The 14327-nt window shown below is 34.7% G+C and overlaps 1 protein-coding gene across 2 annotated transcripts; it reads right to left on the reverse strand.

The window, feature by feature from the left end:
- Positions 1-546: 546 nt before the first annotated feature.
- Positions 547-12890, reverse strand: LOC127797238 (probable sugar phosphate/phosphate translocator At3g17430). 2 transcript variants are annotated; one of them, XM_052329943.1, is made up of 10 exons: positions 12550-12890; positions 11532-11856; positions 7793-7900; positions 5547-5578; positions 5397-5447; positions 4692-4753; positions 4349-4610; positions 2324-2589; positions 2156-2245; positions 547-988 (listed from the first exon to the last, which is right to left on the reverse strand). In XM_052329943.1, the coding sequence occupies exons 2-10, from the start codon at positions 11613-11615 to the stop codon at positions 939-941; spliced, it is 1005 nt and encodes a 334-aa protein (XP_052185903.1). In that variant the 5' UTR covers positions 11616-11856; positions 12550-12890; the 3' UTR covers positions 547-938. The 2 variants fall into 2 exon arrangements, with proteins under 2 accessions (XP_052185903.1, XP_052185904.1); XM_052329944.1 differs by lacking the exons at positions 11532-11856; positions 12550-12890 and adding an exon at positions 6684-6868 and having other exon boundaries at positions 7793-7902.
- Positions 12891-14327: the final 1437 nt, after the last annotated feature.

Below are 14327 nucleotides of genomic sequence, written 5' to 3' on the forward strand. Positions count from 1 at the left end.
ATAAAATTTAAGATAAATTTATTCGAGAGTTGTCGAATAAATTTAATAAACATAATAAAAATCACTATTATCTGAAGATATTCTATTTTTTTTAGCCTATATCTTGATTAACAAATAAAATTGTCAAATTGGCTATGTAGACCGGCTTTATCCTCATTTCTTCACCTTTCTAGCAAACACAGAAATCAAAGAGGCAAATGAGTGAGCAATTACAACACAAACCCAAACAGGAAAGGGTTCAAACTCCAAAAGAGGTTGTTGGCTTATTGAAACAAAACGGAAAATAATCTCCCCTCTGTCAGAATAAACAAATATCTAACAATCTCATTGAGGCTTCTCTACGAACATGGCAGAACAGAAGGATGGTATAAAATATTCCTATGTCACCCATTTCACTCATGGCAGCCCCAAGAAATTCATAACTCAGAAGCCCCTGCTTTGAGAGCTAATGAATTGGTTGACTTTATGTAGCATCCGTGTAGATTACTTTGCAACGGCACAGTTCTTGATAAAATTAAAAAAGAAAACAAAGCAAAAGAGGGCATATAATAAGCAACTGATACTTCATGGCGGCTTACTCTTAACTGTCATAACGTTTTTACAATGAATCACAATACAAATATGATTTAACAAGATTTTCTATAAAGAATGATAATTCTTCAAAAAGGAAAAAAGAAGGTTGAATGCTTCGTACGGTTCATTTGTCATTTCAGTTCAGCTACCTCTTTGCTTCTGACAAATAGAAATAAGTGCCTGTAAGTGAATGCAGGTAAAAGATTATCTTTAAGTATCAGATCATCCATCTTAGTGACTGCCAAGGTGGCTTCTTCCAAGATGAGACAATCTTGAAGGAGGAATTAGGGGTGCCTCTTCATCTGCAGTAACATCACAAAAAGAAAAACTTCATTCGTTCTTCCCTTCATTGATGCCTGTTATTACTACTGTCGGGCACGTATAAATCGGTCGCCTTCTTCTCTATCCTCAAGTCCTGCATTGTAATAACCAGAAGAGTACTTCCAGAGTCAATATGTTTTGACTTCCCAAACCTTTGAAAGGGGACTCACAAATATGAATTACAAGGAGACCACTTATGACCTGGTCATTCTTCTAGCAGAGTGGCATTCAAGTTCATGACAAGAATTCAGAAAGCACAATCTACAAGTCCAATGGTATGGGCCATCGTGAATGATAGGATATACTTTGTCAATTAACTAATATAGATCCTTGCAAAATGTCCTAATTGGTGAACTACTCCGGAAGTGGTAATTTGGTGAACTACTCCGGAAGTGGTAATTTGTATCTAATAACATGTCATCATAGTATATGGCCATGCTTGCTATTTGTTGTTCTTTGTTGGGTTGTGAAAGTAGTGTTTGGTAACTGAGTATGATGTCATGCTTATTAATGTCAAAAGCAATAAATGTGGCTCCCACTTAAAGCTGCTTTGCTTTTTATAAAAAGTAAGCGGTCACTTGCTTTTGCTTTTAAGCAGCTTAAAACCTACTTTTTTAGAAAAGAAGATGTGATTTAAAAGCAAAATTGTGTTTTACCAAACACTGCTTTTCTAAAACGTTTTTTTTTTTTAAATGATGTGCTTTAAAAGCACAGCAATACCAAACAGGCTGTGTCTTTTCTCATTTCAATAACCTCAATCTAGGACTTTGATCAATCAAAACAAGGTCTACTAATACCACTATGATATGCCTATGACGCCATATCCTGTACAGTGAACTCAGGAAGTCTTTTGTGGTAGTGAACTGAGGAAGTCATCCTACTGGGTTTCCAAATACTCATGCAAGATGAACACAATTAATTTCTCATGTTTTAAAATAAGATCATAACGGTAGAACAAAGTAGGGCTTCTGCAAAGATAGCATTTTATAAATGAGAGGAGAGAATAAAAGGTTTTTTCAAACATGGAATTATTAAGTATGAGTAGCAGTAGCAGTAACCACCATGTAGACATATCAGCTAAAAGAAGGGTTAGCAGTGCATCAAATCATAAAATTGTAAGAGGCATACAATTTTGAGGCAAACAAAAGAAAAGGAGATTCTAAAAGCAGACAAACAATCAACAGATAACCTCTCCAGCATAAACTAACAAAAACTTAAACAAGGCATTTAGCAGATTGACCTTATAGCAGATTGACCTTACCTGCCCTTTCAGGGATACTATCTACAGGAGATTGCGAGGAACGGACCTCCTTGACCTTCAAGTAGTTGTACATGACAACACCACATAAAGCTGTGAAAAGAAATAATTAACCTGAGTATGCACTGATGTTATTAGTTTGAAGCTTATAGATTAATATAAAAAATGTACCAATTGCATAGCCAATGATATTAAGCCCTGTAATGGTTGACTCAGGGAATATGATAGTTGAAAGTGCAATTAATATCCAGTCCTTCAAAACACCAGCAACTCGTAGGGTTACTGCTCCCGTTCTACCAATTACTAAGAAAATTGAGAAATTCAATGCCAGAGCACAAAGGGTGTTGGAGAAAAATATCCAGAAATTAAACTGGATTTGCGATATTTCCATCCCAGGCTTCTCTAGTAGATACCATGGAACAAACAGAAACAAAAAGCTGCAGCAAACCATGAAAAAATGAGAATCTGTACTAAGCAGATAAATCACGACTCTATCCAGAATAAGAGCACCATATCATTTGAGCTGTGCAAGCAAGACATGATGGTCACAATTGAGATACGAAAGGATGCAAATGATGTAAAAGATAACTGCTAAATGCTTTCTTTGAGACTTTTCAGGAGGACAAAGGGAAACACACACACATCAATAAGGTATATGAGCAAGCAGTCATTACATCAAAATTTATTTTTCTGAAAAAATCAAGTTAGGGCAGGCAAGAGGATTTACCAGCTGATTTTGATCCAGAATACAGTTATGATCCTCCCCCTCATCTATAGCATAAAGAACAGAAGAAAAAAGAAAAAAGAACTATGTTGCACAGCATATCCACAACAAAACAAACTGCTGGGGCAGGTGAACTAGGAAGATAATTAACGCCTAGCATTGATAGCACATCTGTACTCGGGCCAAATGTTTTCAAGTTTGGCAGCCCACCACTTAATACATCATCATCATTAAAAGTTAATCAATTATATTAACTCTTGTGGCTGCCCCATCTATAGGATTAGGGCAGCCACAATATAGTTGAGTTAATATAATTGATCAATTAATTATTCACAAATGAGTTAATATAGTTGGTAGATATCATGCTAATTCCATTTTTAGACAACTAATATAGTTCTGCAAACTGATTGAAGATCTAGACAATTCACTCTTAACTAGTACCAATATAATATACACACTGCTTACAGATTCAAATTTCCCTCCATCTGAGCGTCACCCCGCACCTAATGGGACAAGTTGGGTAGTACATGATTGTGGTAGGCAATGTGTGGAAGAATAAAACACAAGTCGGGGTCAACAAAACAAGTTGCTGGCAATTGACAAGTTGGGTAGTACATGATTGTGGTAGGCAATGTGTGGAAGAATAAAACACAAGTCGGGGTCAACAAAACAAGTTGCTGGCAATTTGTCAACACGTGTCTTGTCCCCCCTCCTCCAGCTTTACAAGAAGACGCTGTCCTCATCTCAGTGAGTCTATCCTGTGAAATCATGGGCATTGTCTCTACCATACAGTTTTATATACATCTATGTGTCTAATAGTTTGATCTGTATGTCTGAGTGTATGCATCATGATAGAGTTCAATCCACTCATAAATTTTGGTCTTCTCTTCAGATATTTGGACATTAAGCAGTTGGAAGAGGAGAAAAAATAAGTTTACAAATTTTTCCACATAATTCACATAGTATCCTTTATAATTTGTACATCTCATACTGTTTGTGTTGTTAACAATTATATTAAGAACAAGAGGTTTCTTGATGCCAACAACAATCACAAGCCTTAATCCCCACTAAGTGGGGTCAGCAACATAAGCTATAGACTTCCAGCCATCTTTACCCCTGGCAATATCCACCTGAGGCTTCTTGATGCCAATAAACCATTAAAGGGACACGATTTTAAATAAATAAATATGGAAGATCATATGCAATTGACAGCAGGTAAAACTGCCATTTACAGTATCACACTTTAACTGCATGTCCAACCTTCTTTTTGATGAAGGGCATCTAGGTATCCCAATTATCTTGGTTAATATATATACACACACTTTGTTGGAAAAAACTGACAGGGATGCTATTAACACATAAGTATACAATTCTTTCCTTTAAGTTTTTCCTGATATTCATGCCAGATGTTTTAGCAAGCATGGGTGTACAGATGAATAGGATCTAGACATATAGAAGTTGCAACAGAATACCTGCATGGTGCTATATAATATAAGCTAGTGATAGGATTAAGCGCTAAGCCCTTTTTCTGAAGAAGCACTTGAGTTAAAACCAGCCTAAGAGCTTCAGCAAATATTCCAGTGACTTGATAGACTGTACCCACAACATTGAAGTGAATTTCCCCATATGAGGAAATCACTACTCCAATACTGACCAGCACCATGTTCAAGAAAATATCAGACCTTAATTTGTCGGTGCCACAAATAACAGCCATGAGAAATGTTGCCACTGGCACTGAAAAGCCCGGGACATGCAGCAATTAGTTAATGCTAAAGACAAGCCTATGTTTCAAAGGAAGCAGTAGTTTAAACATACTTAGAGCTTTAAGCATCTGGATGAAGGCCACAGAAATGAACAAGTATGCTGTGTTGCCAAACCTGTTAATGACGAAAGCTTTTAGTTATTTGAAAAAGTACACTAACATGATAATACCAAATGAACTCTGAGTCAGTGCAAACTGAGACACATATAAACATCCTCCTCCAGAAACTCCATAGTGACATGAAATTACATATATTCAAAAACCACAATGACATGCAATTACATACTTTCATATCCAAATAATTTGAACTGCTAGCAAATGTATTCCCTTTAAGATTATTATCTATCATGTATTCTAAAAGAAAGCAGCGGCAGGTGTTAGGCAAAGCTGGAGGACAACAGAAATATGAAGGTTCCAGGTGCTTGGTAAAAAAGGACAACAAAGAATATGCAAGCAAAAACTTGCATAAACCATTCCAAGTTTCAAGGTTCACAACACATGAGGAAATACATTGAAAGTAATTAACAAAAATTTTATGCAAATGCCAATTTTAGATTTACAGGGTTGCATAGAAAACATCTTCATAGTTGGATTGGTGAGCAAGTGCATTTCTCCCACAGAGAGAACACATTATAGCAGCCAACCCATAAATCATTATTGGGTTGTATAAAACTTTCTCAGAGAAAATATCCATTATGAGATTAAACACAATATCAGGGCTCAAAATGTAAGTTTCTTCTATTATATTAAGAGCTTACCACAGGCTTGATGCAAAGAAGGCACTTATAGGAATCACGCATGATGCGTATCTGCAAAAACACACCTCCCACACAAAAAGAAAAGAATAAATTCTCAAGAAAGGGAAACATAAGAAGAAATAAAAATAGATATGCTTAAAGATGCCTTACATTTCAAATGTCATGTTGACAGGTGAAACAACCTGCAAACATTGATTGATTAAAAAAATAAGTTAAACTAAGGTAAGACACCAAAAATAAAGATAACCAAGACAGTGAGAAAAATTTAACTTATATAAAAGGCACAGATTTTGCTATTTTGGAGGGGCCAATGCAATAAACTCAAGCATGAATCTAAGTATTATGCACATGCACACAACAAAACAAAAGAACTTTTAAGTCACATTGGGTTGTGCCTTTAGGGTACAGATGCACCAACTGAAGGAAGCACGAAGAATGTGGAATATAGAATTGATTTATCGCTGTAAACATATTTTCCTCTATTTGCCGATCTTTTTTGTTCATGAGGGGCACAATTTCTGCTGAGAAGAAAGTATCAAAATAATGTTATGACTAACAATAACATGAAAGCAGCAAACTGACAAATAAGAAAAGACTTCAAAAGTAAGCAATGAGACAGACTCAGTAGCAGCTTTAGGCTGCTGGTTGACAAGGTACTCCAACTAATCAAACTTTATTTAGCTTACTCATTGAAAAGTATTTCTACATCACACTTGCAAGCATAAAGTTATCAGAAATAAACTTTCAAATTGATGAAAAATTGACATTACAACATATCAAACCTTGGTATCAGCTGCATGAATTCTAGCTCATCAATCATGTCTACCTCAAGCCATATTTTCTATAAAGGTTAATGTAATGGATATCATGCCTAAGAGTTTTCCACTAGGTTTTTTTTTTTCAATCTTCCTTTACCTCTTTTGTTAAAAATTTCTTCAATGTCATCCACTCTCCCCATAGGAGCCTCTATCAGTCTTTTTTAGAATAAAACCAAACCATCTTAATTGTGTCTTACACATCTTACCTTTAATAGGAGTCAGTCAAAACCTTATTACAAATAACCTCATTTTTTGTTTATCATTACTTATATGGCTGCAAGTACACCATAACATCCCCATCTCCATTATGAACATATTTTGCACGTGTTAGTGATTTACTGCCAAACATTTCATGCCATACAATAAAGCTGAACTTATAGTTGTCCAACAAAATTTTTCTTTTAGATTTAATAAGCTCTTTACTATTGCATAACATCCTAAAATGCATTTCTCTAATTAACCATCCTACCTTAGTTCTAGGGTCACATCTGCACTAATCTCTCCATCTTTTTGGATGATTGATCCAATATAGCATATGCACTAATCTCTCCATCTTTTTGGATGATTGATCCAAGATAGCATATTTTTTTGTTTCCATTTCCATAAGCTCTTCTCACTAGTGCTTGACTAGGAGGTGAGGATCAGTATGCATATCTGAAAAATGGACCATTCTTTCAGAACAACAATAGATGATTCTATTTCTCTAAACAAGTAAAATATAAAATTATTTAACCAAAATAAGTTACCAAAAGAATCATATGACTAAAATTTTTGGTGAAAAGTTCTATCCAAGCAATAGCTGTTTTTGCAGTTTGCTGGTCCCAATATGACCTCTCCAATACTGTTATATGAGAATAAAATGATCATAAGCCAAGCCCATCTAATACACATTAATTGACACAAAATATCATGAGATTACAGAACATCTGTTCGCTCAACACCTAGTCCATACTCTTCAAGATAGAAATGCTCAAAACTCAACTCTTTCTTCCCCAGTATAAGAAATCGTATAAGAGAATAAAATATCTTTGAAGCCACTACAGGGTAAAAGTATGCAGTAATCTTATTATGCACTTCATGAAACATAGAGAAACAATAAATTTCTGCATTTAACAAAAACATCATAAAAAGATTTAATTCTCATATTGCAAGCATAAAATAAGCAAAATACAAACTTTTAATTTCTCATAACCTTAATTTTTTATCTTTTTTCCTTGGCGTGCACAGAAGAACGTCATTTAAACATTTGAATCATAACATTTCAACATAAAAAATCCCACTACCATTAAGAAAAGGTACTTCTAACTCAGTGGATTCTTTTGTTTTGTAGGTACAATGGTAAACATTATATAAACTATAAAGATCTAAAATCCCCCACATTTCTCCACCTTAATATAATCTCACCAACAATGGAGCTCATTTATCGTTGGTCTTAAATTTTGTGTTCTAAGTCACATCAAAATTATTCAAGTTTTAGCTCACTATTTTTTCTACATATTCTGCAAGAAGAAATCAAGGGAATGTGCAAATAGAATCAATTCCTGCTGATAGGGATTGCAAGTACCAATCTGGTCATACCTTCAAAACCCGAACTAGAAGAAATGCCACGAAGCCAGAAAATCCCATGTGAATCATAGTGAGTGTTATTGGAAATGGAAAATTAAAGTACTTGGGAGACAGGACCCACTGCAAATGAGACCCCAAACAAAAAATTAATATCTACTAAAACAAATGTTTACAAAATAGAGACCATTAAACACCACAACAAATTATGTAGAAGGACATGAAAAAAAAAAATGTATGGCATTGAAATACCAGAAGTGATAGAGACCATTGAAAGCAAAACAAGACTTGACTTTACTGAGCAAAAAACAGGCTAATTAACCCCTTGCATTTTTTCTTAATCAGAAAGCAAAATTTGACAAATTAACCTTTGCTCTTTTTCATAATGAAAAATCAGCCTCCTGTTCATCCAGAAAAAACAGAGGCCAGAGGTAGAGGTCAAGCTTGCATTTTTTGAACATGGACAGTGATTATTGGCAGGAGAAAAGACCAACCATATGCTAAAGATGCAAGGTGCAAGCTATATACTAATGATCATATTAGAACAATAATGTAATTTACAAATGAATGGATACTAATCCCATTCTTCTACAATACAGTACAATGGGAATGGAGGACATATTGATCCCTTGTAAATTTGTAATATATATATAGACCTTAAATTGGCCCATGAGTTAAATCCTGAAATCAAAGCCATAGTTAGATTCAAAGCAAGAGTCACACACACGAAAGTGAAAACCCCAATCCTTCAAGCTCTTATAAGATCAGCAGCTAGATGAGGCAACAGTGATTTGTGGCAAGAGTGCTCAGTGGTCAATGTAAGAGAAGATACTGCTCATCAAGGTAGTCAAGGGAAAAAGGTGCCCCTAAGGCACTATAATGTTCATATCGCCTAAGATGCTAGGCACAAAAAAGCGTTTGCCCAAGCAAAGCCAGGAACTAAATTAATATATATATATGTAATATAAAAAAGATGATCAAATAATGCATATAATATAAAACATCTACAACATTCCTAAATACAAGTTCTTTTAATATTTTTCAAGCAAAGACATAAAATGTAGCAGTAGATAGACAAGTTTGAGTTTGTTTTTTTCTGCTTGATTTCTCTTTTTTCCTCTTCCTATTAGATTCTCAAGGAAATTCGCATTCCTTCTCAGTTTTTCAGAGGCAACGATCTTTTATTTTCATTTTTTTCTATTTTTTTCCCTTTTTTACAGCCCAGGTGAGCACATGAGGGCCTCAATGACTCTGATGAGGTGCTTGCCTAGCTACGCCTAAGTAAAGGAGCCTTGCCTGGCAATATGCAAGGCACCTCCAAGACACCTTGCATCACCTGGGCACCTAGGCGAGTACCTCTCTCTCCTTTGACTACATTGCTGCTCATCAACTTGCAAGCCACCTCTGATGTATGTAGAAATAGGTTCTGATTACTGTAGGAAAAAGAAGATTGGAGAAGGCTGAGGTGGTTGTTGGTGGTTACTTGCAAGTAGTAGATAGAGGTTTCCAAGGATGTTTACCAGTGCTTGAGATGGTTGGTGATGATGAGAGGCAGTGTCAGTTGGCAACTTGAGCTTCATGTTTGTGGGGGTTAGTGGCAAGAGCTTTTGGTGCCTGGCTGGCAGTAAATCTTGATCAGTAAAAGAATAGTAGGGGAACATCATAGCTCTGCAATGAATGAGAGGACAGAAAGGATGGGAACTTCTATTGTATCTTGTTATATTTTACTCACTTTTAAAGTAATTATTAATTTGTGTGGTCCAATGATATATGGAAGAGCATTCTGCACTTCATGACAAATAATGCATATCCAACTTTTCACCAGAATGCCTGTTGTATTCCTACTTTCACCATTCTCTAACAAAAATGGCTTCACCATTTCATCTTATTATGACTTCAGTTTCCAAGGTTACAACTTGGAAGCTTCCATTTCATGTCTGTCTTCGTGAAAAGAAACAATAGTTTCATTTTCAGAGCAAGCAACTGTTTTGATCCAGATATAACGATTTTGCATAACACATGAAGGTTTATTATGGGAGAAAGCAACAAGAAAATTTGACGTGATGAAGGTCTTGGAAGAATATAGATCCATAACTCAAACAGAAGTACATCGTCAAGCGGGGAACTTCGCCAGCATAAGTACCCACTCAGTCCATGACAAATAGACAGACCAAGCAATGTTGGCACTTAAAGTCTCCCTCCACTCCCATCATCTCTGGCGGGTGTCCACATCATTGATTAGCAGCATTGCAACCTCCCATTCATCTCCAGGCTCTAACCATTCAACAGAAGTTAACTGCTTTACATTCCAGATTCCATATGAAAACAAAGCATGACCCACCACATAGTTGGAATAGCTTCTCAGGGGGTTTCAAGAATTCACCAAAGAATATGAGAGTATCTTCTACAACCTCAGGTCAGGGCACATCAAGTAGTACAAATCAATAGCCTCTCAAAAGATGATGAATAATGGTGGACACAGGAATTAGTCATGTGGAGCAATAAATTCATTGAACAATATATATATATATATATATGAAAGGCCTAAATAAATGACACAAAGGAAGAAGAAAGAATGTATATATATATATATATAAGTTAGCTAAAGCAAGAGAAAGAAGAACAAGGAATTTGAGTCGAGTAAACTGTATAAACAACAACATATTAGTAATGAGGAGGCAATCAAAAGGAAGATGGAAGAAGTATTTCTCAAAATTATTCAATGAATGTGATGAAACAAATATTACATTAGGACATCTCATTAATTTTGAAAAAGATAGAAATTATATGTTCTAAAATGTGTTTAGTCATAACAAATGAAGTAAGCCATAAAAATAGATGAAGAATTGTAAAGCAATTGGAGCAGATAATATCCAACAAAAGCATGGAAATGTGATGTGGGACAGCCTATAAACTACTAGAACTCAACTACAACTGCCACAATCACTCATTCTTTGGGGTTCTTTCACTCCTTCAATTAGAGGCCAAATTTCACCAGTTGTGTGGGCTCGGGTTGGAAAGTCATCAAGCCCTTACAGAGCCCAGGCAGAAGGGAGTTCTATCTCTCTTTTCACTCCCAGGCAAGCATTAAGAGGTTTGCCCCTTCAATAGTACGATCAAGTGCAAGATTGGATTGAGAGGAAGCAGATGACAATTGTTCTTTCTAGATTGATTTGACAATCAGTAGAAAGCCAGTTCCTATTTTGTTTAGCACAGTCCTCAACAAGCTCAATGTTGTTGACCACCCTCATTCAGAATTGTGAGTAAGATAAGAAAGAGAAGTCCGGGGGAAGGTGATATATATATATAGATATACATATATATATATATAGAGAGAGAGAGAGAGAGATTTCAGGACAAGGAAAATTCTCACTGCTGTACATTTATGACAAATGCAGCAGATAATCTCCCTTTTAAAAATACAACCACGTAACTATTTGCATAAAACATAATATAAAACAATGCATAACTACATGAAAAATTTAAACTCATTAACACCTGAAAATTTTAAACTCATTAACACCCACCTTGGATTAGAAGTACGAGTGCAATGTTGGCAGATTTAGTCACATTGAAAGCATTCTCAACAAAATTTCAAAAGTTAGCAATGTTCTATCAACTTCCCAACAAATATATCTATACATATATATTAAAAAAATGTCTTTTAACTTGAGAATTTTAGATTAAACAATTCTACACCAGAAGTAACAAAACCAAACCTAGCAATAGCAGAAGAGTAGTTCATGATCTTTACCTTGTTGTACAATATAACTCCTGAAGAAAGCAATATATAAACTAGAAGGTATAGATACGTTAACACTAGCTGTCTGTTGATCATATTTTTTGCTTTTCTTTCAGTTGCACCACTGCTGTTGGCAATTAACAGCTTCCCAAGCTTACTGGAAATCAAGCTTGCTGCAGGAAATCAGATACGTACAATACCAGAAAAGTTTATCCAGATAAAAGAAGCTTTTATCTAATCCAGGAGAAGGCATTCCTCGCCACAAGATTCAGTAGCCAAACGCAAACACAAATGCAAACCGTGCCATAGTAATACCAGCATTGACATTGTTACCAACCTGGGGAAAAATAAAGTAGAACATATGATTTCACCTTAATTGGCAGAACATGTGATTTCACCTTTCACTTTATTATTGCAGTTAACTATTAAAATAATTATTTGACCAAAAAAAATATGCATTTGATTTTTACTTGCAAAAGAAATTTCTAATTGTAAAGTTGTAAAAATCTTAAAATAAGGTAGTATGAGATCAATAATGACAAAGAAAAGCAACAGGGTAAGGAGAACAAAATAATGAAATGCGGAATTAAAAATGCTTGCCCATACTGCTTCTTGATGGTTTTACATTCGTTTTACTCTACAATCTCTGAATTTACTCTTTTTTGGGGATTGTCCTAACAAGATTTGACTTGTGCAAACGAATTTACAAGTTCATATGGAACCCGCCTCCGTCCCGCTCTTCCAACAAGCCCTCCCTAGTTCCAATCCCGCCTTGCATCTAGAAAGAACCGGGTAACACAAAACAAAATACTAGCTCAGGCAAGGTCATGGGATTCCACAATGTCGAGATCTTTTCTGTGTGCGTATCACACTAACATGCAAGAGACAAAAACACGAGAAGCGCCAGATCTCTTCCATGCCGCTAGTAATTCTCAATAAATTATTCTACAAACACACAATTTCACACATGTTCTTGGCATAATCTTGGGCATTTAGGCATTCTCTTGTACAAGGAAGATAGAGCGGGTACCTTGGTAGTTGGTTCCAACCATATCACTGTAGTTGTTTGAGGATTGGAGTGTGACTTGGCATCAAGAGGTGCAACTGTCCCACTGATCTTTGGCGGCAAGCAATGAGGATCTCTGAAACACTTGTCTCAAAGCTTCAAGACAAGACGCGATAACATATAGTCCACCGCTGCTCCGAAAGAGAGAAAGCTAGCTATCCCTGCTGTACGTTGAAACCCTAACAAATGGAAATGGTAGAGAGAGTGGAGACATACAGAGATGGGCGCGACGAAGAGCAAGAAGGGGAGAGAGAGAGAATCCAAGCCCTTGCACCTTCGGGATTTTATTGGAATTAAAAATGGCCAATTTCTGTTGCCCATTCGGATTTCAATGTTTCGTGAGGCTGAAGAAATAATCAAAATATTCAATAATTAATAATTATAATCTATCAGGATTAGACACTATAATAGTATTTTCATATTCGAATTTTAACCATAGCTTGCACAAAGGAGCTCAATATGCATTTTGATACATGTGACTAATCTTATTTATTATTGGCTAATCTATTCTTAACCCCAAACTTAAGGTCTTTGGGAGTTATTATTATTGAGCAGGGTTAATGGGCTTCCACTTCCAGGTCTAGTTTTCTCTTGGGCCTCAAGAACCCAAGTACTGTCCATCTCTTTTGGGCCAGCGGGCCTTTCCATTTTGACCACACGTTTTGGATAACTTATAATCGGTGGGCGGCGGGCCAAACTTTTTATTCACCCCTTTTGATTTTCCGTTTTATAATTTTTTTTAAATATTATTTAAATACTTATTTATAATATTTTTAATAATACTTGTATATTAATAAATTATATATTTATATTGATGTAACACAAAATATAATACGTCATATACTAGCAACATATAAATAGAAAATGTTAACAGTAGTTAATAATAACCTTACATAAAATTATGTATATATTATTAATATATATAATTATTGTTTTTCATATTTGATCATCGGGTTCAAAACTGAACTAGATTAGAGCATAATGATTATTTTGCCTTTTAACTTCTAAAAACTTATTATTATAATTAGCAAAATAAATAAAAAAATATTATTATATTAAAAAATAACTTAGTTGAAGTAAAAGATTTATGAAAACAAGTCAAGTGTCATTAAATGACTAAGAGATTTCAGCTAAGTGACTGATTAGTGGTTAATTTTATAAAAATTTTGTTATAATTATACCCTTCTTTTGATCTTAAAAATAGTTTAAATTAGATATTAATATATATTTTATGGTTATATGCAAGTTTAAATTGAAAAATGAATGAAATGAAATTTTAAAGTAAAATTTAATAATAATAATAATAATATATAAAATTATATATAATACATATACATCATTATATGCATTCATGTAATATATATAATATAATATAATATATATATATATATGTGCCATGTCTAATACATATATATAATATATAATTTATTAATAATATTAAATTATTTTTATTTTTTTAGGCATGAAGAATTAAAGCCCATGAAGACTTAAAGTCCATGAAGAATTCAAATCCATGAAGAAATCAAACCCATGGAGAAATCAAGCCCATGAAGAATTCAAGTCCATGAAGAAATCAAGCACATGAAAAATTAAAGTCCATGAAGAATTTAAGCCCATGAAGAATTAAGGCCCAATTTGAGCAACCCATGGAAGATATTATTTGGAGAAGGCCCAAGGATTATTTTTAATCCTAATGAAGATTAAAAATCAATTTATAGAAATCTATTTTTATTTTTTATGTG

Source organism: Diospyros lotus, chromosome 3 (genome assembly GCF_014633365.1).
Source record: "Diospyros lotus cultivar Yz01 chromosome 3, ASM1463336v1, whole genome shotgun sequence".
NCBI lineage: Eukaryota > Viridiplantae > Streptophyta > Magnoliopsida > Ericales > Ebenaceae > Diospyros > Diospyros lotus.